Source organism: Motacilla alba, chromosome 9 (genome assembly GCF_015832195.1).
Source record: "Motacilla alba alba isolate MOTALB_02 chromosome 9, Motacilla_alba_V1.0_pri, whole genome shotgun sequence".
NCBI classification, from domain to species: domain Eukaryota; kingdom Metazoa; phylum Chordata; class Aves; order Passeriformes; family Motacillidae; genus Motacilla; species Motacilla alba.
The window spans coordinates 21,356,542-21,382,944 of record NC_052024.1 but is presented as its reverse complement, the minus strand read 5'-3'; the positions used below and the strand labels follow the sequence as shown (position 1 = coordinate 21,382,944).

Here is a 26,403-nt window from a genome sequence, read left to right as displayed (position 1 = left end):
TACAGGCCTGAATGATTTATGAAACTGGTGCTCTGACGAAGACAAGTATCTAGTTTCTCTCTTTGACGGCCTCAAAAAAAAAAAACAATATATACCCTCTTTTGTGTAGGCAGCTCTCATTTTAGCCAACAAGATAATAATTAAAGAGGATGGTTATCGATACACAACGATGATGCTAAAGCAAAGAAATGAATATGTATAAAATGTTGGAGTTTTTGATTATTCTACTTGGATCCCAAAATAGAAGAGCAGTTTTTCACTATGGGTTGGGTACAGCAATAGGTTGAGAATATCAGCATTAGGTGTCAGCATGGATTACACAAACATATATATATATATAATATATTAATATCTCCTGCATTCACACTGTATTATTACTATTGTTGTTGTTGTTATTAATATTTTTATTATCATTATTATTTTTACAATCTAACTGCACAATAAAACTGTGCTACTCAGTTACTCCTTGGCAGTTCAAGCTATTCAGCACCTTGTTCCCTTTCATCCAGAGGAATGCAGCTCTCCCAGGGCTCCTGCACAGCCAGGCCAGCTCTGGGACTGCAGAGAGAGGTTGGATACATCCTCCCCATCACAACTGTTTAATTTGGAGACAGATTTATCTTCTTCCCCCCAATCAAGAATGTTTGCAATTTCTGAATAAAGCAAGACAACACAGTGGTTTTTTGAAAGAGCAAGCATTCTACAGAGGATCATTTCCTTGAATATCTGCTACCCTTGTGCAATTGGTGTGACAGTCATTACACTTGTATAATTATACAGTCACTGACATTGTTCAGCAGGACATAAACACAGCTGAATGCTCTTGGTCCTTCCAAGATCCTACACACAGAGCAGCCACTGGCCAGCACAACCAGTGGCACGAGAACTGGTGCTTTTGGTGCTCTGGCATGGTGGTGGCCGTGATGTGGGTGCTGACCCTGCCACTGATACTTGGCACAAGGCTACACAGGAACCACGAGAACCACAGGGCAGTGGCATGATGGCAGTGATGATTCAGGGGAAAAATAACTTCTGAGAGGGGCCTTTCAGCTGCTCTGGAGGTAACTCCAAATAATTAATGCTACCACACAAGAAATCCAGAGGGACCATCTTTTATCAACCAAGAGCAGCCCACTTATTAAGGAAGGCATACTGTTTTCATCAAGCCACTGAGCCTGTCCGTTACATTTCATGATCACCATGTGCTGATACATAAAAGGAAGCTCCATAAGGAAAGCTTCCACAGAGCAAGGACTCCCATCTCTCCAGCTCCACCCAGGCAGCTGCAGGTGCAGCCCCTCAGCCCAGCCCTCATCCTGCAGCAAGCAGCACCTGAGGCACAGGCTCAGCTCTGCCCTGTTCCATCGTGCATCCTGCCTGCTGCTGATCCTGTTCCTGTACCACTACCAGGTAAGAGTGTGGCACTGTGCTCCAAATTAGGTTATTGCTTTAGGAGAGAAGATCCCTAAAGGGACAAAAATGACTGGTGGGAAAGGCTGTGGAGAGGGTGATGGGGTTGGGTGAGATGCCAATGGCTGATTTTTGCTAAGGAGGAATTTTGGATAAACAGGGGTGAAAGTGAGGAATGCTGGCGGTCACAGCTGATGGCAGGAGCCTGAAGTGCACTGGAGGCTTTGTGGAGGGAAGCTGGCAAGCACTTCTACTTGAGAGATGAAGGAAAGACCTTCTAGGGAGAGAATAAAAGAGATTGATTTAATTTATCTGTTTAATCAAATATAGTTTGTGTTTGTAAGTACCCTGATGGGGCACGTGTTACTTAAAAACTATGGAAGGCATAAGTGGAATTTTTTGAGTAGATGAAATTGAAAAAGTACCTTTCTGAAACCTGACTTAGTAGTGCAAAGAGGTTTCCCAATGGCAGGGCTTCCCTATGGCTGTCTCCCTGAGAAGCCATATGACCTAGATGGTTTTGGTTTGTCTGTTTTTTGAGTTTTTTAAAATCCAAACCCCTTCTGGGCTCACTTTTGCAAGCAGTGGGGTTTGACTTAGTGATCTGTGATGGACAAAGCAAAAGTTCCTTAAAATCTGTTCATGCACACTTGCCCAAACTCAGTGCCTGGCACACCAGGCGTGACCGCGATGGGAGAGCTGAAATCACATCCCCAAGGAGTCTAACAGCCCGTCCAGCTCCTGAATTCTTGCTTGGTTTCACTTGCCAAAAAAGTGTTGCTGTTACAAACAACAGCAGCGTTAACGATGAAGTGAGGAAGCAGCCAAGGAGACTATCAAAACACTGCATCCCTCACAAAACACTTTCCCAGGGCTACAAAAGCAAGGGGAGATGAAAGCGGAGCGGGAAGCGGCGCAGGCTCCTGTGGGTGAAGGCGGGAGGAGCTCCTGCTGCGGGGCAAGGCTCATGTCTGGGGTGAAAAAAAACCCTTTTGGAGAACAGTGTGTTTTTGTTAGCAGAGACCCACCCAAACTCCGTTTGCTCTTGGTTTGCATCACTGCCAACAAAACCTTTGCAGAGGAGAGAGAAAGCAGGCAGTGGGGAAGGAGAGACACTGATGCTATCTACTGCCTTGGATAAAAAACAAGCATTTTGGTTCATTTGTTGTGTTGGGCATCCAAATAAGCATTGGATCTCATTGCAAGCTCCCAGCTCTTGTTGTGGGCTTTGGAGAGAGCCTGAGGATTGTCCCTGGGCTGCGCCAGGGTTGTGCCTTGGCAGGGATGTCAGGGGTTCAAACTCCTGCTCACTTTGGTGGGGTCTCCACTGAGCAGCACTGCAAACTCCTGAGAAAGACCATAATGAGCTTCCACCTCTCATGACAAAAATCCAGAGTTTTGAAAAGCTGATCTGGGTCACTTTGCTATGCTGGCTCTTCCTGTCTTCTATCAGAGCCCTTTGCCATTTGCTCAGGTTTCTTTATCCAACCCACAGACAAAAGCTGGATACCAGACTGACACAGCATGCAAAGTCCTCTGAGCAGAGAGAGCAGAAACATCACATCATCGTGTTAGCACTGATCTGGAAAGGACAAATGCCAGCAGTACTGGCTTCATGGAGAAACTGCAGCTCAAGCCATATGCTCAGCTGGGTTCCTACGGAGGAGACAGAATTCACCGTGTTTTCACTAAAATACATCATTTCTCTCTCCCTGCACTTTTGTTTGTTGGTTTTTGTTGGGTTTTTTTGTTGTTGTTTGGAAATTCAAAGACTGACCCTGCATGAATGGGAGCCAATGAAATCAACTCCAGAACTAATTGAGGAATTTTTTAACTGTTAGCCATGTCAACAAAAGAAGCTGGCCATAGTAGTGCCCAAGCCACTGACATCCTTCCTGTTGGAACTGAGTTTCCAACGAGCTCTCACTCCAGCCCTGTGGCTTGGCCACACTCTTGGCTTAGGATACACTCTGCAAAATTCTCAAATATCTCAAAATTATTGTCCACAGGCTCCCTCCTTGTAGAAGCCACTGGCAGCTGATCAGGATAATCATGCTTGGCTGCTGGCTCCCAGTACAAGGTTTGGTCTGACCTTTGGGCAATGAGGGACAGCACACCCCATGAGCTGTGTGCGAGCTGTGGGAAATGGTTTTGAGTTGATGGGGAGGGCGCTACCTCCTTGTAGCTGGTGGCACTGAGTAGGTGTCCACCCACGAAGGGATAAGATGCAGGACATGGCACAACTCCCAAAAACTCACCAGACAAGATGGATGCGACGGCAGCGATGATGAAGGACACGATGACCCCGGGCCCCGCCATCTCCTTGGCCACCAGGCCGGACACCACGTACATTCCAGTGCCCACGCAGCTCCCCACGCCCAGGGAGATGAGGTCGAGGGTGGTGAGGACCTTGGCCAGCCGGGCGCCCTGCGTGGCCGCGGCGCCGGTGCCCTCCAGCATGGACTCCACGGGCTTGGTGCGCAGGACGCGGGTGCGCAGGGCATGGCCCGCCGCCCCCCAGGGCACCCGCCGTGGGTCCAGCCGGGAGAGGAAGCCACTCATGGTGCTGGGCTGGGCAAAGCTGGGCCACGGGCAGGGTCAGCAGCACCCACTCAGGGCTGTGGCCGTGTCTCCATCCCGCACGGGCAGCCCTGCAAGAGAGAGGAACAGAGTTTTTGACTGAAACAGCAAAAAAAAAAAAAGAGTCAAAAGGGTCTCCTAAGTTGGTTTTTGCTGGGCTCTGGTGCTGGCAGAGCTTTGCCTTGACTGCTGATGTGGAGAAATCTCCTTTCTCCACCCTCAGTTGTTTTGTACAACAGTGATGCGCTGCCCTCCTTTGTGTTCACACGGGTTCAGCATCAGTCATTACTGCAGCGCTACAAACAGCGGGAACCTGATCTCCTCCACACTCTCATTCCATGGCTTAATTGCTACCAAAGTGATGATGGCTACATGTAACTGCGAGGCGCTGGTAGCCACTGAGGCACACTGGGGCCTGGTGGGGACAGAGTGTGACTCCAAGCCTGTAGTTAAGGCAAACTGGGAGAGAAGCTCAGCAGGATCAGTGTGGGCTCCACTGGCCCCTGGAGAGTGAGTGACCGACAGCATGGCCAGCTGCAGCCATTTTAAATACTTTTAAATTATCTTGCCTGAACCCATGTGGCCCAGGATTGTCTCAAAAATCATGGCCTTATCTTGGTCTCCTTTTTCTCTGTGCTTTTTTAATCCCCAGTCATATTTTCACGGACAATTCAGCAACTGCCATTCCCTCCTTCCTCCTTCCCTCTCTTTCTGCTGTTCTTCAGCAAACTGTGTGGTTCTCATAGTACCAGCAGCAGCGACTTCCAGGTGATATGTGATGACTTCTGACTTTGAGCAAACCAAGAAGAATTGACAAGCTGCAAGCTAATACAAGGGAACGGGAAAAATAGTTTATTAAATATGAATTTTTACCTGGCAGCTTCTTCCCTGTCAATACAGAAACATTCTTTTATTTTAATTGCCTTGAAGACAAAACACTTATTTTTTTTCCATCTTTACCTCCAAAACAAATTACATTGTGTCCACAAGGCAGCCTTGTGTTGCTGAAGTTTATTAAATGAAACACAGCATTCATTCCATGTTTTGGTTGATCACTGTTCAAATTGAGCTGATTTTTTTTACCTCAAGGAACCACGGGCTGAAAGGCTGCATGCTCTAGCTAGGAATAATAATGAGAAATTGTTACTGAGCAGGTGTGGATCTTTGGGTTGAGAATAAAACCTGGGTTTGGTTTTTGGGCTGCTCAGGGAGTCAGGCTGTGGGATGGGCTGGCTCACAGGTGAGGTTTTACTTTCTGGCTTAAAGGAAGGTTTGTGTTGGGAGAGGGCAGCTGAGCCAGAGCTCAGCAGGTCTGTACCAGCCAGGATGAGACAGACCTGTTCTCATGGAATAAATATGGAATTGTTTAGCTTTGAAAAGGACTCTGAGATTATCAACTCCCATCATTAACCCACGTTCCCAAGTGCCAAATCTCCGCATCTGCTAAATCCCCCCAAGGGTGGCAACTCCACCAATTCCCTGGGCAGCGTGTTCCACTGCTTGACATCCCTTTCCAGGAAGAAATTTTTCATAATATCCCATCTAAACCTCCCCTGGCACAACCGAGAGTCATTTCCTCTCATCCTGTCATTTGTTACTTGGGAGAAAAGACTGACTCCCACCTGGTTCCAGCATCCTTTCAGTTGCAGAGATCAATAAGGTCCCCTCTGAGCCTCCTTTTCTCCTCAGGGCAGCATGCTCCTGTCCTGGCCTCTCCACAGTGGCTCTGCTTTGCCAGGATTGTGTTTTAGCCATGTGGAAAACAACAACTCTAAGGAAAACCACTCAAAATTCATCCTTTTATTCAAAGCATGGCACCTCTGGAGTGTGGGCTGGAAAAGAGGTGGGCTGGAAAAAGTCTTATTGTGCTTCCCACTTTCCATCCTTTATTTAATTATTTTCCTTAAACTTTGTGGCTTCTCTTAGTTGGGTTTGAAATACTTGGGTTTCTGTGCTAGGGTTTGCACTGAATTGACTTAAACTAGTGAAGTAGCTAGGTCTTCAGGAGATGTAGGATGGTGTGGGATGAAGGCACCAAAGCTCCAGCATGGTCCTTGGTGCCATCCCCCGTGCTCTGACATGGGAAGACCTGTCCTGTGTTTTAAGGGGGATTGGGAGCCCAGTTTTTCATCATCGTGTCTCTGGGTGTCTGACGGAGGCTTTGGGAAGGGTGGCATATGCTCCTTAATGGAGGAATTCACATCCACACTGGAAAAATTAGTGAATTCCTCAACCTGAAGAGAGATGACTGATTTGGACAGCCCAGTTCACTCTCAAGCCACGTGATGGTACAGAAATTACTTTTTCATCTGCATCGCAAAGAACCCTAAGAGAAGACAGGGCAGTCTTGTCCTGGAATAATCTTAACTGCTAAAATGATGGGAAAAAAACCCTTAAATATTTTAAATGGTTTAAATTTAAAGCAGGAACTGGCTGGTGGATTAGTGATGCACCCAGATTTAGGCTGCTGAGCTGTTCCAGCTGCCTGGGGCTGGGCTGTGACCAGGTCCTCCTGCATGGCAGCCCAACAGAGCCCTGCAATTCATGGAGTTTAGTCTTCTCCTATAAGTCATCAAGGAAAAAAAAAAAGCCTTTCAAAACCTCTGAAGTTAAGTAACTCTATAATTGCTGCTATGCTCAATTAAAGCAGTCATTCAAAACTATTCCAGATGTTTAAGCAAGACCAGCATATTGCTGCTATGTAGCTTGGAAAACATCCTTTCTCTCCATTTGAAACCACAAGGATGTCATGGATGGCAACCACCTCCATGGAGCAGGGGCAGCTCACTTCTGCTCTGCTCCACTAACCCTGCCTGCCTAGAAGCAGACAGTGGGAAGCAAAAGGAATTTTTACTTGTTTTGTTTTAATCTTCTGTCCTCACCATAAACCCAGGAAGATGAAGGGAGCTGTGGCTCAGAGGGGACAAGCTGCAGCTGGGTTTTGGAGCTGCTCAGCTTTCCACCATCAGGCTGTTGGGGTTGGTTTTCCTCACTGGCTGGCACTTGCTGCTGCCACCATGTGCTTGTCAGCACCACTGTTTGTACCAAAACACTCCTCTTCATCGGGGTAAATTGACTAAAACTGCAGTCAAGCCAGAAGGAGAGACATAGGTGTTTACAGGCATGGATCTTCCTTAGTGTCTGGGTTGATGCTGAATTATTCCTCATATGAAACTCGTTCAGCTGGGGAGATGCAGCACAGTGCCCCCCCCAGCATCTCCTATCTTCATCACCCCCCATAGCTCCAGCTTCTCTAGAAAATTGTCCCTGAACCACACCTGTGCCTTGGGATGGCTTTTGATTTTCTGTCAACGACTCCCCTCTGTCCACAAGTCTGTAGGGGTATCCATGAGCAAAGATCTCTGTTAAAATCTGCTGGGAATGCACCAAGGAACAGAATATCGATGGTGGTAAATGGAACAAAGAGAGCTCCTGTTGTTGTATCGATGGAAAGCCAGGCAGGGGCACTCATTAAGAGAAAAAGGTTGGGTTTTCCCTGGTTTTCCATGGCTCACAGAGTAATTACTGCAGAGCAGAGATTGCTGATGCCTCCAGCAGCTGGATCAGCATGGATCTGGCCCTGCCATGAAGGACACCAGTGCCTGTTTGCTGCAGAGGTTTTTAGGGGGAAAGTCCCTTTCTCCTTGCCCAGGGGAGCTGTGCTTCAGAAATCTGGGATCGAAGTGGGTTCCTGTGAACCCCCAAGGCAGTGCCTGCTATGGACCCCAGGATATTAATTCTGGTGTTTATGGTGCAGGAGCATCAGCCCTCAGACCTGCTCTGTGCTCCAGTAGGGACTGTGTGCCAACATCACCCCCGGACAAACAGAGCCCCAAAGGCTCATAGGGATGCTCGAGGTAGCTCAAGATGATGGAAAAGGCATCTCCTGGCAGCAAACCCCGCTGCAATCCCAGAAAAAGAACAAGAAAAAAAGGAATAAATGTGCTAGGCTGACCTCCCTGCTGCCTCTTCCCTTCTCCCTTTAATTGTGAGCTCGGTAACGGTGGGGAGGGTTTGTCTGGAGCGATTTCTCAGGGGCTGAATTTCATCCCAGCTCCTCCAGCAGGGACAGGCTGACGTCAGGCGAGCAGCTCCCAGCCAGGGATGCTTTCTGCCGGGCTGCGCGTCCCCGAAATGTTTGCATTACGAGTACGACTTGATTTGGAGCTTCGTGTGCTTGTTTTTACAGTGTTGATCCCCAGCTGGGCTGCCACTGTAAAAGCTGGCTCTGTCTCCATCACCAGCCCTCCTAAAAGCGATTTAAAAGGCAGGCACAGAGCCGAGAGTGAGGGCTGGTCCCTGCCGGTCCCGGCGCCGCTCACGTGGGTCCAGCTTCAGTAATCTGGCCTTGTGCCTTTGCTGGTAATTTTTGGGCTTTTCTTATTTTTAATCTTTCCATTTTTACATCTGCTCGAGCAGTTCAAGTGGAGCTGTGGTTAATTTAAACTACAGTAGTTGCTAAATTAAACCACTGATAACACTTCGGGTTTAAGACCAGCTTTCTCTGAGCATCAGCTGAAAAAAATGGGATATTTTCTGTGTGTCTTCATGGCAAAATGGAAGTGGAGAGGTTGAACAGCACTTCTCTATGGTGCTTCCATCAAGGTTATACTGATTGTTTTGGCAGTGTTAGCACTGCTAAACATCATTATCTTCTTTTGACAAACAAGCAAAATAAATGAGAAAATGTTTATTTTTGACCAAAGATATAAGACAAGAGTGCCATGCACCCACAGGCAGCCCCCAGGAATTCCTAAACTTTGTATTCTAGTCTATAGTGCTAGTATCAAAAGTGCATAAATATGTAATCCAGTGATATAATTAGCATGTACCTAGAGATCACCCTTTCTCCCTCTTTCCAGCCTTCAGGGGGGATACAGTGTGATGGTTTAGCTGCTGTCCTTGCTGGGGAGAGACTGGACTGCCTGGATAATCAGGGAAAAGGCAGAGGGAAGGATCGGAATGACGTTAAAGCTTCTTTCTGTGTTGCAGCTGGTGTTTCCCTTTTCCTAAGTAAACAGCAAATCAATATTTGAGCACTGGTCTGCGCCCATGCAGGTGAGCAATGAGAAGGTTTTGGTAGCTGAGGGCTCATCTTCCTGCCTGGATGAGGTGGGAGATGAGGTGATGCATTCAGAGGTGAAATTGGAGCGTGCCACAGGGAAGGCCAGCAGATCCCTTGATATTGAGCTGTTCTAAACTTTGCCAGGATTAATTACATGCCCACTTCACAAGCAGCTGGTCCAGGTTCCCTTGGGATCCTCTGAAGGAGCAGGCTAGTGAGAAACAGCTCTGGGACTGAAAGGAGCAGTATTTCCCTCCTTCCTAGGGGCTGGATGCATGTGGAACACCTACAGTTCCTACAGCCTGAACGGGATGGAAACTGAAATATTCCTTTTGGAGAGGCTCATGCACACCCTTGCAGGCACATCCCTCCCCTTGGAAAATCCACCTGTCCCAGTCCAATGTCTGGCATTTTGGTTTTCCACTTGTTTTCTGCCCTTTTTGCATGGCTACCAATCACTCCCATGGTGCAGAACAGTGCAGGAATGGATGCAGGGTATGACAGATACAGGAGTCTGTGCGTGCCGAGCCAAAATAATGCAATATGCATGAAGTGCTCTATCTGGGTTTGCAACAAGGCTATTTAACCACCCGAAGGGGAAAAAAAAAAAAAAAAAAAAGGAAAACTACAGAGAAAGAGGTATAATCAATTTGCACATTTGCAAAAAGGTCTCGTTTGTTGCTGTTGTCTCGAGGTGGTAAAAGGTAAAAACCTTAAAAACTGCAACAAGGCAGGGAAATGGCAAATCAATAGATGGGTGAGCTGAGCAGGAGGTGGGGAACCAGGAACATCTTGGAGCTGTTCTGACAGGTTCCCTCCAGGAGAGTAGTGAAACCACATGAAATGAGTAAAATTTGTTGCCCCACCAGTAAAATGGAGGAATTCACTGTCTCAAAGAAGTGTGTGGTGGTTAATCTGTCTGGGTTTTCTACAGAAGCAGATGAGAAACAATGCTAAAAATTATTAAAGGTCCCTTAGACGTGCCTTGTTGAAGTCAATATTGGTTTTGTACCTGCACGTGCTCGTCTGCAGAAGGACCCTAGAGGCTCTGTGCACTTTCAAATGCTCATTTGTGGTGCTGTGTGATTTTGCATTCCAAGTGCAGATATTGATACCAATTCTTTGAGCACAGCTTCCCCCTTTCTGCAGCCACAAACTGCAGTGATGTCAAACACATGAAACTCCTAAAGGAAATTTGGGTTCACAGGTCTGGGTGCTCAGGGTTTCAACGACCAATGTACTGAGGCTCAGGCATTTTAAACACCACGGGAGGGGTGCCCAGGAATGCAGATTTGTCTCACACAGACTCGTAGATTCATAGAATGGTTTGGGTTGGACAGAATCCTAAAGATCACCTCATTCCAACCCAACCTGCCATGTGCAGGGCCACCTTCCACTAGACCAGATTGCCCAGGGCTCCATCCAGGCTGGCCCTGCAAATATGCTGGCACATCCTTCTGCAACCTCGTTTTTTGGGAGTAGCAGTTCCAGACCCTGAGCTGTCACAGGAGGAGAAGCATCATCTGATTTTCTGGAAGGTAGTGAGTTGCCCATTTGCAATGCTGGGCTCTGACAGTACGGTTGCCAGCAGCATCAGTGCGATGGTTGCAGCCTGGGGTTTGTGACTCTGAGCTTTTCTCAGGTTTTAGGTAGTAGGTTGTGCTTCCAGTAATTACCTCTTTGATGAGATAACACATTTTCTGCACCAAATCTTGCAGTGAGAATGGACGACAGCTGCCTTCGTATCACTGAAACTCCAGACCTGTGCTAGACAGTTTCTTCTAGAATTATACTCCTTTAAAAACTGTCTTTGCTTTAACAACACACAAGAGGAAAACTCTGTAATTACTGGGCTGTGTTTTCTTTTTCTTTCCTCAGTGGATCCATACTTTTACATCTCAGAATGAAAGTCATTATGGTTTGCTGCAGGCCAGACAGGAGAGCTTTTTTCACTTGACATGATTCACAGAATGGGTTTTTTATTAATGTGTGAGGCTCTCTAAACAAAATGGATTTTTACTCTTGCGAGAGTCTGGCTGATACATCATTATGACAACTTATTTCATTTTGGGGTAGCATTTTGAACCCAGTGACGAAAACACAAATCTTTCAGTAAAGAACTGATTTAACACTAAGGCTTTGTCATCCAAACAAGGAAAAAATCCCCTGTATATCAAATACAGGATCTGAAAATCCACTGTTTTTAAACCTCTAGTTTTATTTTGAAGATTGCTGGTTTTGTAGAGATTCCTTTATTCCCCACTATGAAACTGCTGGGCTTTTTCCTCTCAGTGCTGACTCTCACTCACCAGCAGTCTTTCCACCTTTCTGTAATAATTCAGTAGGAGTCTGACTGAACTGGCCTTTTACACAGTAAGCACATCAAACTTACAAACACCATTACTCGCTCTCGCCGAGTTTCAAATGCATTTATCTTTTGTTTGTGCACATGGTCTCATTAATTACTTATCGTGTTCCATCAGCAGTTATACAAATGTAATTGATTATGCCTCACTGCCCCACTTCCACTATTCTGGCTATCAGCTAATTAATGCAGGAGAGGATCTCGAACAACTGCTTTCCTCAGAAGAAGCTGGAAAAATGCATTCTTCAATCCCAAGCCTACTAAAGGTTCCAGAAGCAGCAGTAGTAGCATATGCAAATCAACGGGAGCTTTTTGCATATGCAAATAGGAGCCTTGAGCTGGGGGGAATTTGGCTGGTTGTAACCTGTGTCTCTAAATTCCTCCACAGAAGCCTGAGGTAGGTTCAATGCACTTCCAAGGAAGTGAATAGCAGCTCCTGCTGATTTTATTACATTTTGCTGCTTATTCTTCTTATTCACTAGGACAAAAACCCCTTGCCTTACATGAGTAATTCTGCTCCATTTCAGCACAACCGATTATATGAGTAATGTGATCACAAGTGGATCAAAGATGATGGTTTAGAATGGAGTTCATGTGTTTAGTCATTTATCACCATCAGTCAGGCAAAGGCACTGCACCACCTAAGTGATGTATAATGTGAGTAATACCTGGTGCTGTAGCAGGAGGGCTTTTTTCCCAGTGAGTTACAAACTTACTGCAGACTAACACTAAATCAGTCTCTAGGATGGTGCTAGAGAAACAGAATTCAATGAAGAAGAATGTGTTCTTAAAAGTGATAATAGCATAAAAGTTAGAGTATGATAATACTCCTGAGCAATGCACACGCACTGCCTGGAAATGTCCTTTAGCAGCAAGGGAATCAGTGTGGGCCAACATGATTAGCATAACCTAAAGTAGCTAATTGCCACCTTGCTCTTAGCTCCCTTAGCAGCAAGATCCCAAAGCCCAACCTCTTTCCCTGAGACTTTTGTCTCCCAGCTACAGTCAGTAGAGTGTCCCCACGGTGTGCTGCCCTGCCTGGCAAGCACAATTCCACTGCTGTGCCTGCCCACGAGTGAGAGAAGAGCTGCTGGAATATCTTTGCTGTAGTTCCTATTTGTGCCAGAGCTCCCAGCCAAAGGACATATTGCTTCTTTCTGTCTTAATTTCCTTCGAGCAGAGCTGGTTATTAATTGCACATCTCCCAGTCCCTGTTGCTTCCCAGCCAGTTGTTTAATGAGTGGAACACACCTGCTGGTGCCCAGGTGTCTTAGACAAGGCTCTGGAGATTCCAGATGCTTCCCGAGCGCGTCACTCCGGGGCTGGAGTGGCGTGAGACCTGTGCCCAGTGCTTCCTGCCTGGTCCCACCTGGGAGGGAAGGACAGCCAGGAGAGGCAGATGTTTCCTTCCCCACTAGACCAGAGTGCCCAAATCCTACCTGGAGCCACCCTGGCATTGCTGAGCACCACAGGGCAGTGGCTCATCTAGCACAGCTCAACAGGTCCATCATTAAAGCCTGGTTCAGTAATGCTCAGGCACACGTTTAAAGCTAAGTTTTAATTGTGCTGGGGTGTTTCTACCCTCACCTTTAAAAACTTTGCTGAGGAAGACTTGGCCCACACTCAGGGAGCTGAGGATGTGCAGGAGGAATGGCTCAAACTACTAACTGAGGTCATGGTCACCAATAAACAGGAGCCAATGGCTGCTGAGAGGGGCTGCCCTGAGCCCATGTGTGGTTTTATAGATTTTTACTGAAGTTTTGACACAGATGCACTCATAGACAGTTGTAGCATGGCAACACAAACCCATTTCCCTGTAGGCAGCAAGCCACTTTGATCCTGTCCTCTCAGAATGAGGATGTGGTGCTGGAAACACACGTGCTGCAAAAGCTCCTCTTCTGTTCACCTGCCAGGTGGATTTAATTTATGGTATCATGACTTTCAATGAATTATGGATACAGTGACTGTGCAGAGGAACAGAAACAATGGAGTCATGTGCTGTGTGGCTCCACCTCGCTGGCTTTGTTTCATAAGTGCCTGGGCTTTGCTCTGACAGTTTTATTGTGGGAAAAAATAGTTTTCTCTTAGAGATGTTCCAGCCTGGTGACAGAAGGGGATGGGCTGTGGTGGGAGCATTATTGCTGGCCAGAGCACCCAGTGCCCTGGAGATGACTGCATAGTCTGGAAGCAGGGCTGCTATTCAATAAGCCAAGGAAACTCAAGAGAATTTTGCTCAATATACAAGAGAAAAATTACAGTTTCCAGTTCTTTCAATTTTGGCATTTTCCCGTTGACAACCACAGCTTAGCTATGTCTAATTCCCTGTAAATGAAAAATGTCTTAGGACTCTCTGTGGATCTGAGTCTGCTCCCATTCACACGTGGGTGGTTTAATGAGTTCAGCAGACTCACCCTGGACTGAGGTGAGACTCTGGCCAGGTTTTCACATCCGTAGGAAATAGCTGAAAAATGCCTGCTGTATTTCTGGGCTCTGGATACTTTGCATGCCTAGATCTGTCTCTGACAGACTGACAAGCTCAGACCCAACCACGGCTTTATGTATTATAGAGAGCAAAAACCTAGGAGTGATTTGGGGGTTTAATTTTTTTTTTATTAACGTGAGAGTCACATGTGCTGTCCCCCTGCTAGTGTTGTTTTTTTGTGACATACAGATCCCACTGCTGCACACAGCTGAAGAAGTATTTGCTTTGTTTTTACATTCTTGTTTTTAAAAAGCCTAAATAACCCAAACAACAATATGTTGCTTAAACATTATGATGATTTTAATAGCTCAGGTGCTCTGAAAGCAAAGTTTTGATTATTTGGGGACTAAGAAATGAGTTACAGACTACTCTGTTATCCCCTTTTTTTGCTTGTCTTCATGAAGAGCCCAGGACTGTGTTTACGTTTGTGTGAGTTCTTGCCATCCTGTTTGCTTGAATGTTGCAGGGCTTCAGAGAAAAAACATTAATTTAGCTATTAGGAGGTTTTCCTGTTCTCATTGAATTTTCTAGAAAATCTCCTTGTTGCCTTTAAGGGAACATGGAATAAATTTCATTACATGTGCGTGATTTCAGAACTGAGAAAACAGACTGTCTTCAGAAGGAAGTAGTGTCAAATCAGCCTACAAATATATCCTTTAAAATGATTTTGGCTTGAATCCTTCCTGATATGATCCCATCTGAGACTCTGAAGTTACACAAAGAATAAATTTTCAACATTTTTGTATAATCCAAAAAAAATTAGAGAAGGATAAAATATGTCTTGACTTGAGAGTCATGAATAACTCCCTGAGGAGAATTTATGTCTTAAAATGCTTCCCTTTACTGCAACATGCACAAAGAAAGATATTCTTTTGGGGGAGAGTTAATTAATGAAACCAGTTAGAAAATTGGAAGATTCAAAATGGAATTTGGTCACTTATTAGCTCTGCTCTTGGCATGTGGTTAAAAATCCCACCCACGGCGGGGGGTGGGTAGTACATCTAGAGGGGTAGCTGGGGCACCTGGAATTAAAGTTGTAACATCTCTGTGCCTAATTTGGGGAATTAAGGATCAAAGGTACCATAAAGTCCTCGGAGTTAATTCTGTCTGAGTCTCAGGTCATTAGTTTCCAGGCAATTGCTGCTGCAGGGAGCCCAACGCTTTGCTTTGACCAAGTTGCATATTTTGGGAGCACATCAAACCTTGACACAAACAGATGGAGAACCCAGCCAGCACATTTTCTGATCGCTCCTTCATCAGGTCATCAGCACTCCTCTGTTCAAAAATGTGATTCCTCCCTTAAATTGGAATATTTTGGCTTTAGCATCTGAGCACTGGCTCTGTTGTGCCTCTCTTGGGCAGACAGAGGAATAACTCAGTGCCTGGTAATTTCTATCTGTAGAAGCTCTTAGATTCAAGGATTCACATCACTTCCCTACCTGCTTTTTAATGAAGTGAATTCTCAGGTGCTGTAATTCCTCCTCTGTAAGGGCTTTTCTCCAGTCCTTGACAGGTTTTAGCTTTTCTTTCTTTTTTTTTCCCCTTACTTCCAATTTTGTTGTCATTTTTGTTGATGTCTGCTGTGCTCTAGCAGTCTGTTTTCAAGGGCTGAGGTAAAATTTCCTTCCTACATCTCCACTTACTGAAGATCAACTAAACAAGCCTTTTTTTCCCTTGTTCTTGTTCAATGACTTGTCTTATCACAGCTATTTCATCTGTGCTGTCTTCTCAGAGACGTACTGCACATTTGAGTTCATGTCAAGAGGACCCAAGATTCCTTGCTGACACTATTTACTACTCATCAGTAACTGTTTTGTTGGAAAATTTTACCCCCTTTCGCAGATGAAATTGGGAAGTCAGACCTTGGACCTCTGCAAGACCCCCAAATTCTCTGTTTTCGTGCAACAGAGATTCCCCATGGAGCAGTACATTTTAAGAACAGATGCTGAGTTTAATCCAGGTAACTTTTCTCTCTAGTGTTGTTTTTGGCTTGTTTGAGGGTTTTTGTTTATTTACAATATGTGTTTCAACCCTGCTAAGTCACATGCCTCAGCAATGTGTACCAAGAAAACAAACACACGTAAATATCTTTAGCAATCATACTTTCAGTCTCATGACAGTTTTTGGGCAGTTAAACAAACGCCTTGGCATGCTAAAAATCTATTTGCCTGCTACTCAGGGACACCGGGAGAATTAATCACTTAATACGTTAGATTAAATCAGACGTGGCTCTTTTGAGACAAAAATCTTCTCTGGGTTCGGCCAGGCAGGGCTTCCCCCTCCTCCCCAGAGCCGGGGCTGCTTCCAGAAGCCGAGCACTCGGCACAGCCCGTGCCAGGAGGGCACCGAGTCCATCTGTACAAAGTGCCATCGAACAGGCCCCAACAGCCGGGCTGCGGAGCAGCTGTGAGAGCAGAGACCAGGCTCTCCAGCGGCGCTGCTGGAGCACACCTCGCCGGGCCCGCGGCCGGTGCCCGGCAGCTCCGAAATACCCGAGCGGAATCAACAAACAGCACCGAGCCGGGGTGACGTAAAGAGGAAGCCAACTCCACCACCGGCCTCCGAGTCGCAGGGAGTTTTGCAGGCGCAAAAAAAGGGGGGAGCACGGAGCTGTAACCGGGGCTCCTCTGCGGGGTCGCGGCGGGGCCGGGGCCGCCCCGTCGGGGCTTCAGCACCGCGGACAGCGCCCGCCCGGAGCCGCGGCCACACGCGAGACCGACCCCCGAGCATCGCCGGCGCCGCGGGTCGCGCCCGCCTCCCTCGCCGGTTCCCTTCTGCTCGGCTTCTGTTCCCCTCACTGCCCCCCTCCCGCAGCGTCCCGACCTTCCCGCGCCGTGTTCCGCGCGGTCACCTGTAGCAAGAGCCGTCGCTTCGCTCAGGCCACCCGGTGTCCCTCCCGTCACTCCGGTTTTTTCCCCGTTTCCAATCAATCCCGCGCCGTCAGCTCCGGCGCCCCCGCCTCCTCCCCGCCGCGGAGCGCCCCGACACTCCGTCACCACGGGGCCGGGCAGGGGGATGCTGCGGCGGGCTGGGGTCCCCCGGGGCCGGTGCCCAGGGCCGGAGGAGCCGCCGCGCCGCCTCTGCCGAGCGGGGCACGAACCCGGCTCCGTCTGCGAGGCGGGGGGGCCGCGGCCGCGCTCCCCGGCGGGGCTCCGGACAGCCCCTCCCCGGGCTCTCCGCTCGTCCCCCGCACCCCGAGGGGCTCCGAGGCGCCCCCCGCACGCCGTTCCCTCCCCCGGCCGCGGAGCGGGCACTCACCCCGGGCGGCGGGCGGTGCTGCGGGGCCGCCGCGGGCGCGCTCCCCGCGGGGGCGGCTGCGCTGCTGCGGCCGGCGGGGCTGCGGGGGGGCTGCGCCGGCACCGCCGGCCCCGGCTCCCGGCCGCGCACGCAGGGCGGAGGGAGGGGGAGAGAGGGACGGAGGGAGGAGGGATGGAGGGAGGGATGGAGGAAGGGAGGAGGGCGCTGCAGCTCCTCAATTATTCAGCGCTTCCCCTCCCCGCCTGCCGCATGTGACCGCCGGCAATAGCCACGGGCCGTGCCGGCCCCGGGAGAGCTCCCTGCGCGGGGCTGCCACCCCCATGGCCGCCTCCCCTCCCTGCGAGTCCCCCCTGCCTGTCCGAGTGTCCTGAGGGCTGTGGGTGGCCTCCGCCAAACTGTCTGGCTGGTGAAAAATAACTCTGCCGGCTGCCTCCTCCAGCGCAGGGCTTTCCTCGCCCCGCGGACAGAGCGTGGGGAATCCGTTTTTGTTTTCTCCTTGAGCTGCACTGTGAGATTCGGGTGTTAGTGCTGTAATCCCGGAACAGGCAGAATTAGGACTCAAATAATGCCTCATGCATTGCAGCATGCTGTGCTGTCCAGCCCTCTGCACAGCCCAGCTGGGAGGAATTAGGTATCAGGTGCAGGATACATTTAATATTTTATACCCGTAGCTACTTTAGAGGATAGCTGAAATTTATGATCAAGATTATTCCTTTTTGCAGTTTTGTTTCTCAGTTTCTGCTGCTGGGTTTGCTCTAGAAATACTCCCTGTCTGTATCTGTATTTTGACATCAAATCCAAACTGGGTTCATCTCCAGTGATGCCTGGGGAGGATCTGGTTTCAGTATCTGTTACAGTTTCATTCTATAGCTTCTAACAGGACATATTCCCTGTGAGAGCTGTGTCTCCAGTGGAGAGAGACCTTTCATCCTCCAAAAACTGAAATTAATCTCTTCTGATAAAAGTTAAAGTTGGGATCCTTCAGTGCAACCAGTTCAGCTCAGGAGCCAATGTTTCCCTAACGTGAGTGACCCTGACAGGAGCTGCATCAATGGCAGTGACCTTCTGGGGATGTACAGACAGTGACATTGCACAGATAAACACAGACAGGGTGGGGGTTGGTGGGTCTAGGTGACCTTTACCCTTCCAACACAAATTATTCTATGATTCCATATCCATGATCTTGTCTTTGGCCAGGAGAGCAGACCACATGTCATCTCCAATGTCCTTTCCAGCCCTGACTTCTGTGGCAGTTTTTGTGTCTTTCCAAATGAGTGCCATAATCTTCCCAATTTATTACCAGACTCCTTCCTCTCTCCAGCTTTACCTTGTTCTCTTCCCTCCCTCATGGAAGTCTCCTTGCAGGCTCTCTCTTCTTCAACAGGCCCAGAAAAGACCTCTCCCAGGTTACTGCTGGCCAGCAGAAGGTGTCATCACAGGATGACAGGATGCTCTGCTCCCTTCCTGCCACTCCGGCCAGCACACATCACATCACACAGCACAGAGACAAAGCACAGTCAGCTGATTACCTTCCTCACAACCAGCAGTTTTGAAACCCTGTTTTTTATTCTTTTCCTTATTCTTTGATTGCCTGAAAGCAACACTCAGAGCTGCAGCTGCTCTCCTGTCCTTATCTAGGGCCCCCTGCTTTCCACTTGGTTGTTGTTTCTCTTCACATCCACTGGCTTCACTCAGTCCCTGGACACTGGATGGAGCTGTGGATGGCTGATAACAGGAGCTTCCCCTGGACTACATCTGTGCAAAAGAGAAAACCTTCTCCATTTGTTATTCCCTCTTGTTTTGCATCACTTTTAAGACTGTGGTGAGCTCCAGCTGACAGCACCACCTTGGTGCTGTAGTGTGAGTAAAGGGCATGGGCTGGTGTGTTTCTGAAAGGATTGGCAGTATGGGCAAGTTTTGGGGGGATTTATTTACGTGTGTAGGTTCAAAATAATTTGATTTGTATTTATTAATTGGGGCTGGTGTACCAGAGCACGGGCAGTTTGTTTGGTAGCAGCTTTTTTGTCCTCTTAAAAATCATTGTGCAGTACCATGACACCACTCCCATCTTCCACCTTCCCTCTACTGCTCAGAGAGCTTTCTTCAGAGGACTTTGCTGTTTAGTAGCTTTCTAGACCCTGTTTTATCCCAGCCTTTATCTCCTTTTTATAAGATATCTTCTGTTTTACCCAGTCGCACCTGCTGTTAGCTGTGCCCAACAACCCGCCTCCCCCTAGAGTAATAAATGTCACAAACGTTTTGTCAGAGGATCACTTAAGCTCTTTCTCTTTAATCTTTACTCTGTTCTCATGAGTTTTGTAACTTCCAATCTTGCAGGAATTGAATCTTGAATTTTACAGCTACCCCTCTAATGTTCAGGTTGATTAAATGTAGATGAAGAACTGAATGAGGACGAGTTACTTCCTCAACGAGTCCCATCAGTGAGGTCACCCTCAGATTAAGGTGAAATTTTCCACAGCAGCCAAGCACATGATGGTACATTTGCAACAGAATTTCCTCTGTCCCCAGGCACTGTCCAATTTCTAGACCAAACTAATTTCTGCCCACTTTTCTGTAGTAAGTGGCCATCAGACTGGTCATTTAAATACTTAATCCTATTTTGAATTTGACCAAGGCTTTGGCCTCAATAACACCTTATAGCAGGGATCTCCACCAGTTGCTGTCTCATTATCTTGGCTATTTTTCTTCTCACCATCAAATTTGGCCATTCCAATTTCATGGGACATAATTTTCTTTTTTTTGTGACTCTAAATGCAGAGAGAGAAGTCAGCAAAAGCTGCCCTGTTGACTTTCTTTCTTACTGTTATTAAAATGTTTGTTTACCTCTCATAATCCCCTCATACTTGTCTCATCCGTGACTAATTAATCATGCCATTTAAATACCACAGTTCCTGCTTTTCTGGGTTATCTCTTTATCTGCACAGCTTCATATTAAATCAGTAAGTATCTCTAGGGGCCTGCTGACCCCTAGATTCTTCTAGGGCTTCCAGCATGCTCACCTTATGGGCCCTCTTTCCCTCCATGAAACTCCTCAGAGAGGAAAGGCTTATCTCCAATTCCATTGGTTTGATGAGTTTTCTTCAGTGCTGTTTCTCAGAATGTTTTGACATCATCAGAACTGACTAATGGAATGTTCAGGACAAGCAGTTTGGGTTCCCCTTGGGTGTACATCGGGGTCCCAATGTGGGTGCTTGGTCACCCCAAAACATTTCTATTGGTCTTACAAGAGCATACTGATTTGGGTTATGTTTCCAAAGGAAAAAAACTATCGGAAACTAGGAGGGGGAAGCTGCAGCACCTTTCCTGTGCCATTTGTGTGTCTGTGTGTGCTGGCTGCCCTCCCTCCAGCAGCCTCTGTAAGACGAGCAGGGCTGAAGGCACAGCACATCACCCTCCTGTCGTTTGGTGAAGGTGGTTGGAGAGTGTCAGCTGCCTGTTAGGAGCCACTGATAGTTCATAGAAAAGCACTTCTGTCTGCAGGCACCAGGCTGCACAGGGACATCACAGAGAGCAGCCACAGGGGTGTAGTGATGGGAGCTGGTTACCCCTCCACCTGCTCACTCTGCATGCCCAATGGCTCATGTCCATGGCTCTGACAAGTGTTCTCCCTTGGATTTGGTCTGTAGCATCCCAAGCCATCTCCCAGAACAGCAGTAGCTCCCAGATATCCACTGCAAAGTTCAGCTGACAGTGTCTCTGAGCAGAGACCCAGTGGAGCCCTGCAGAAGTGCTGGTATTTTTAGAAACATTGCCGGGATGCTTGGCCTCTCTTTTTCTTCCTTTTGCATTAGCTGGAACCTCAGTGAGTACCTGTAGGGGTCAGAGTGATGGAGGCATCCATCTAGGGGGATAAGAAGAAGGATTAATCTTGCTGTCTCATCTGATGACTTGTGCCATGATGAATACCAGTGTGAGGAACCAGCCTTGTAATTAAAGCCCTGACTTGAGACTTATAAAACCTCACTGGAGTTACTGGCTCTGCAGTAGGAGTGCTGGGTGAGTCTTGGAGCTCTCTGTATCCCAGTCATATGAAATTACATTGGAAGTGCTGCCCAGTCTCAGGGAGTGAGCTGGCTGCACAGGCTGGAATTTCTTTCGGTGAGGGATTGTCTCTGCTTTCTTTACAGGACCTCAGTGGGGCAGCTCAGCTGGGGGAATTCACTTGCAATTAGCTGGGCAGGTGAAAGAAAGTGCCTGGAGTGGTGAGCTGGGTCTGCCTCCTCCCTGACCCCATGAGCTCTTACCCTGAGGGACTGCAGCCCTGACCCTGGGGCAGGGGATGAGCCCAGCACTCACCGTGCACCCTCTTCATTATTTAAAACACTTGTGTGTAGTGGAACTGCCCATGGGTTTAATTTATGCTTAGAGCAATGGAAAGGATTATTCTGGGGTTATTCTGCATTGCTAAGAGGCATCTTGGCCAGGTTGAAAGGAAACATCCACATGATGTTTCTCATAAACCCATATCAGGTGCTTCCCTCTGCATCAGTGGGCATAAACAGAAATGGGTAAAATCCCAGCACAGCAAGCCCTGGCAGTGCTTTGCCATTTGATGTTATCCAGCTAAAATTTCTCCCAGCCCCTTTCCTTCTTGCTCTGTGTCATCCATGCCAGGCTGAGCAGAGAAGATGGGTAAAGCATCCATCAGACACATTCGCTGTTCAGAGACACACAGGGTGATGGAGCATTAAATAAATCTCTTTCAAATCCCCATGCAAACACACAGTCCAAGCCCAGCTCCAGCACGAGCTGTGGCCTCTCCCCTGGCTGGAGGCTGTCACTGGAGCATGCAGAAGAAGTGATGCCTTTTGGTTGTGCCACCACCACCCCCAAAGGGGAAGAGCAGCCTTAACCTCAGCCACAGACACAGGAAGAACTGTGTGATGGGGCTGGGGGCAGGTGGAGGGGGACACCTTGGGGACACCCCACTTTTGGGAGCTGCAGTCCCCAGCAGGGCTGCCCTGGGGCTGCAGACGTGTCCTGGGGGGAGGCTGGGATAAAGCAGCTGCCAGGAGAGGGGATTAAATGATTCAGTGTTTGGAGGCTGCTGCCTTATTTAAAGGACCACACACTATTTTTTTTTTCTTTTGCACAGGAGTCTGCTTTTAACAACCAAACCAGAGAGAAGTCTTATTTTTGTTGCCTTCTCAGCTTCTTCAGCTCATGGGTTAATATGAATGTTTTGGGCCACTGTGTAGCTGCTCAGTGGGACCCATCCATCCAGGTCTCACCATGTATGCTGTGATGATTATGGATTAATCAAGTGATACTTGATCAATTCCTGCTGTCCTGCAGGTGGGTTTAGCTCATCTAGATTTTGATTAAAGTCACAGGGTGAAGCTGATGGCAGGATTTGGTCTTATTTGTCTGTTCTGAGACTAACAGACAAAGTAACAGTACAAAGATGATGCCAGTGCAGGGACATTAGTGGATCTGTTTGGAGATCACACACAGGCTGTGAGTCTGGATATAGAGTTGTCACAGGGCAACACCTCTGTGTTAGGCATGAGTGTGGTTCCCCTCGGATGCTCCCAGAAAAGCAGCACTTGTTTGATGTCTTTCAGTCCCCCAAAGCCCACCAGCCATGCTGGGTTTGATGGGGTGTGCCGCATGGAGCCTGCACCTGCTGACACTGACTTGTCTGGTGGCTCAGTGCTCAGTTCAGAGTGGTGGGTCCTGGTGTTTGCCACCCATCATGTGCCCTGTAACGAGGTGCCTCTGAATCTGAGGAGGTTGCTTGGCTTAGCTGGTTGCTCATCTCAGTAAAGCTGTGGTTCTAGCAGCAGCCACACTGGGCTACTTTCAGGTAGAAACCCACTTTTATCAGTAAAGAGCTTGGAAACCTTATTTTTAATTTGCTGTAGGATCAGGTGCTGTAAATGGTTTTGTTATCAGTGTGGGAATGCTTTGAGGACAAGGCTTTGGCAGGGGGACACCCAGCCTGGTTCACCTGCAACGAGCAGGGGGCAGGGAAGACTTGTTGCCACAGGGCTTATTCATAGAATCACAGAATAGTTTGGCTTGGAAGAGACCTTAAACAGCTTCTCCTTCCAGCCCCCTGCATGGGCAGGAACACCTTCCACCAGACCAGGTTGCCTAGAGCCCCATCCAGCTTGGCCTTGAGCAATTCAAGGGAGCTCTGGGAGGCTGCTGAGGGCTGGCTTGCTCTGCTATGGTGTGCTCTGCACACACCAGACTGTTTTTGATCACAGTTTCCCCTTGCTGCCTCTCACGGCACCTACCTAGGACTCATTTCAGTTCCCCATGACCTGTACCCTGTTTTAGATGGCTGGGAGAGCCAGGCTCTGGGTGGGCAGTGCTGCATCAAGGACTGGGGAACACACATGAGCTGCTTGTCCTGAGTGTGACACACTATGGTGATGGGTCCAGCTTAGTCTCTGCTGGGCTGTCCACACACAGGAGAAGCTGTTTGTGGTGCCCTCAGTACCAGCAGTGTCACCCACAGTATTTGTTTTGGGCTCATACACAAGAGGTTGCTCTCCACTGCTGAGAACGCCAGGTTAAATCAGTGGTCTGCAGAGTATTTTAGCATTTGCTTGCCAAGTTTGACCCAGAGACTGAACTGTTTCTGCTTGGATAAAAAATAAAAAACCATCTTTTTCTGGGGAAGGAAAAAAGAAAGATATGTGAATGCTTCCTGGGCATCATAGCTGGCTGTGTGATTAATCCATCTTGCTAATAAAAATGGACAGGGCTTTGCCCATCGCAGGGTTTGATGAGAGGCTGCTGTTTGCCTGAGTGCATTTGCTTTGCATGCAAATAACAGGGTTTATTGTCTGTTGTTTGTTTTTCACCAAAAGTGCAGCTTTTTGCGTGTTCAGAATAACTGCTGCTGTCCCAGGAGCAGGCCTTGCAGGAAAGGGAAGGTTTAGAAACATCCCAGGGTTTGAAGCTCAGTAGCATCAGCTGTTCAGCAGGAGAGCACAGCACATCTGCTCTGAAACCCACAGCACTGCAGAACAAAAGAGCAAGGTATTGATCTGATAGTTTGTTGTCATTGACATTTCTGTTGATTTACTTTTCCCTGATGATTCCTTACTGCTAAAGCCAAAGGCCAGTGCTGGGAAGGGTCAGCACCGAAGGCAAAAGCCTTATCCAGATGTGCACCATGGTGCAGTTTGCCTCAGACTAAACACAGCTTCTCAGTTGAAGCTCAGCCAAGATATTTCAGCTGGGCCATTCCAGGTCTGTTCAACCTGATTTTGCATGTCAGCTGAAGGACAGGAGGAGCCAAAGCCCACACCTCTGAAGTCACTGTGGATTTAATATCGTAATGCAGCCTTGGCCGGGCGCTGCCTGGGAGAGCAGAGCGGCAGGGATTGAATTACCTGCAGCACATTAGCTGAAATCTCCTATTCAAGGCCTGCAGGGGCTGGTGCAGCTCAGCTTTCTGGGGAGGCTGATAAGATCACAGCCTGGGGTAGCACAGTTTTAGGTTTTAGTTTGGTATTCATTATATCACTGTCAGCGATCAGGGTCCTGGCTGGATTAAGAGCTGTGTGTCAGCGTGTGGCTGCCCCATCCCCTGGCTTTGGTGCAATGCCTTGCCCTGTGTCAGGTCCCTGGCACAGGTCCCATGACCTGGCCAACCATCCCTTACTGACCTTTTGTTGATACACAGGGAGGTGCTGTCCACACCCCAAAGAAGCTCTAAAACCAATGCAAAAGAGGGAACGGGCGCCAGATGGCTTCTCTAGAAAACAAAGATTGCACTTCCAATAGTTTGTGTATCTTCTACTAACTTAAAATAGCTCCTTTCTGTTTGTTGAGGCAAACGAGACAAGACATTAATATGCACATCCCAGCAGTAAATAGGTTTCAAGCAAGCTTCTGTAGAGCTGGAGGAGGATATTAGGACAGTGTGTTTTTCATCACTGATGTGCCAGCTAGCATGCAAAAGACTCATAGTGCAGGAAAAGGACTGGAAAATTGAGGTAAAAAAAGATTTTCACAGAAAAAAAACCCAACCCAGTCGATCAGTGCAAAACAAATACTGTTTTCTTTTCTGGTTCCATGAGATTTGATGCTAAAAGTACATGTTTTGATGAATTGGTTCTGGAGTGGGCCAGGTATAGACATGAGGTAGCTCTTGAAATCAGGTGGAATGTACATAAATAAAATGCTGCTTGCATTGACCCGTTCTGCTGCTTTCTCTTTTTAAAATTTATTGTTATTTTCCTGGCCTTTGATGTAGTGCATTTATAAAGACAGGCTTTTAGAAATTACATCTCATGGAAAAATCCACTGGGCTTTTCCACAAAGGAGTTAATGGCTTTTATGAAAAGGTTTACCTAATGTGAGGTGATGTTTTCAGTCTCATGAAACCAGCAGTGAGCAGAGCTGGAAATGAGAGCTGAAGCAGGAGTTGGTGCCATCTCTTCTGTGCAGGGCACAAGGGACAATGAAATGGTTTGCTTTGTTTCATGCTTTTGGGTACAGTAAAGCAGATTTCAATTAAAAAAAAAAAAAACCAAAAAAAAAAGAAAACAGGAGGAGTGAATGAACAATTTCTTAATGTATCCAGTCAGCAAAAGAGAAACAACCACATCAGTTAGAGAAACCAGATTAATGCTCAGGGTGTGTCCTCACTGCCCACATAAAGTGTCCTCAGCCCGGCTTCTGCTCAAACACGCCCTGATAAACCCAGGCAGTGACTGATCTATATTCGCCTTCTTCATTTATGAGAACAGAGACCAGCAGGGACTCTGAAGCAAATGATTCACTCATGTTTCTCCTGGTTTATACAACTCCTGGTTAGGAAAGGCTGCCTGTTGCAGTCAGGGGAGGACATGAGGGAAAACCCCCTCCTTCCACCCCCACTCCAGCTCCTTGAGAGGGATGTGAATCCTCAGTGGTGCTCTCCACCCAGGGCTAGAGATGGCATTTATTTGTCCAGGATCCAATCCTGGGTCCGCCATTGTCTCATGTGGGTCTTGTGTTTGACTTGCTCTGTGAAAAACACAGCATTTGAGCTGCAAGGAGCCAGGAGCCAGGGCTGCGGGCTCTCTGCCGTGCTGCTGGGCAAGGGGATGTGCCACAGCTCCGTGGCCTCCCTGGGGACAGCAGGGACCCCAGGTGCTCCAGACATGCTGGGGGCTTGGCACGGTGGGCAAAGCCAAGGAGAGGTAGCTGCAAACCAAGCAAAAGCATGAGAAAACCAGCAAACAAACCTAAGCAGCAGAGGAATCACAAAGGCAAGGA

At 47.9% G+C, this 26,403-nt stretch overlaps 1 protein-coding gene across 2 annotated transcripts in view; it reads right to left on the bottom strand.

Moving 5' to 3' along the window:
• The window catches only part of SLC7A14 (solute carrier family 7 member 14), a 31,060-nt gene extending 13,484 nt beyond the window's left edge, over positions 1–17,576 (bottom strand). Inside the window, exons 1-2 of one of the 2 annotated variants that reach the window (XM_038146261.1) lie at positions 17,161–17,576; positions 3,669–4,061 (exon numbers count right to left, since the gene is read on the bottom strand). In XM_038146261.1, coding sequence (XP_038002189.1) covers positions 3,669–3,972 — 304 coding nt within the window. In that variant the 5' untranslated portion in view covers positions 3,973–4,061; positions 17,161–17,576. The other variant, XM_038146260.1, reaches the window with a different exon arrangement.
• Between the last annotated feature and the right edge of the window lie 8,827 nt (positions 17,577–26,403).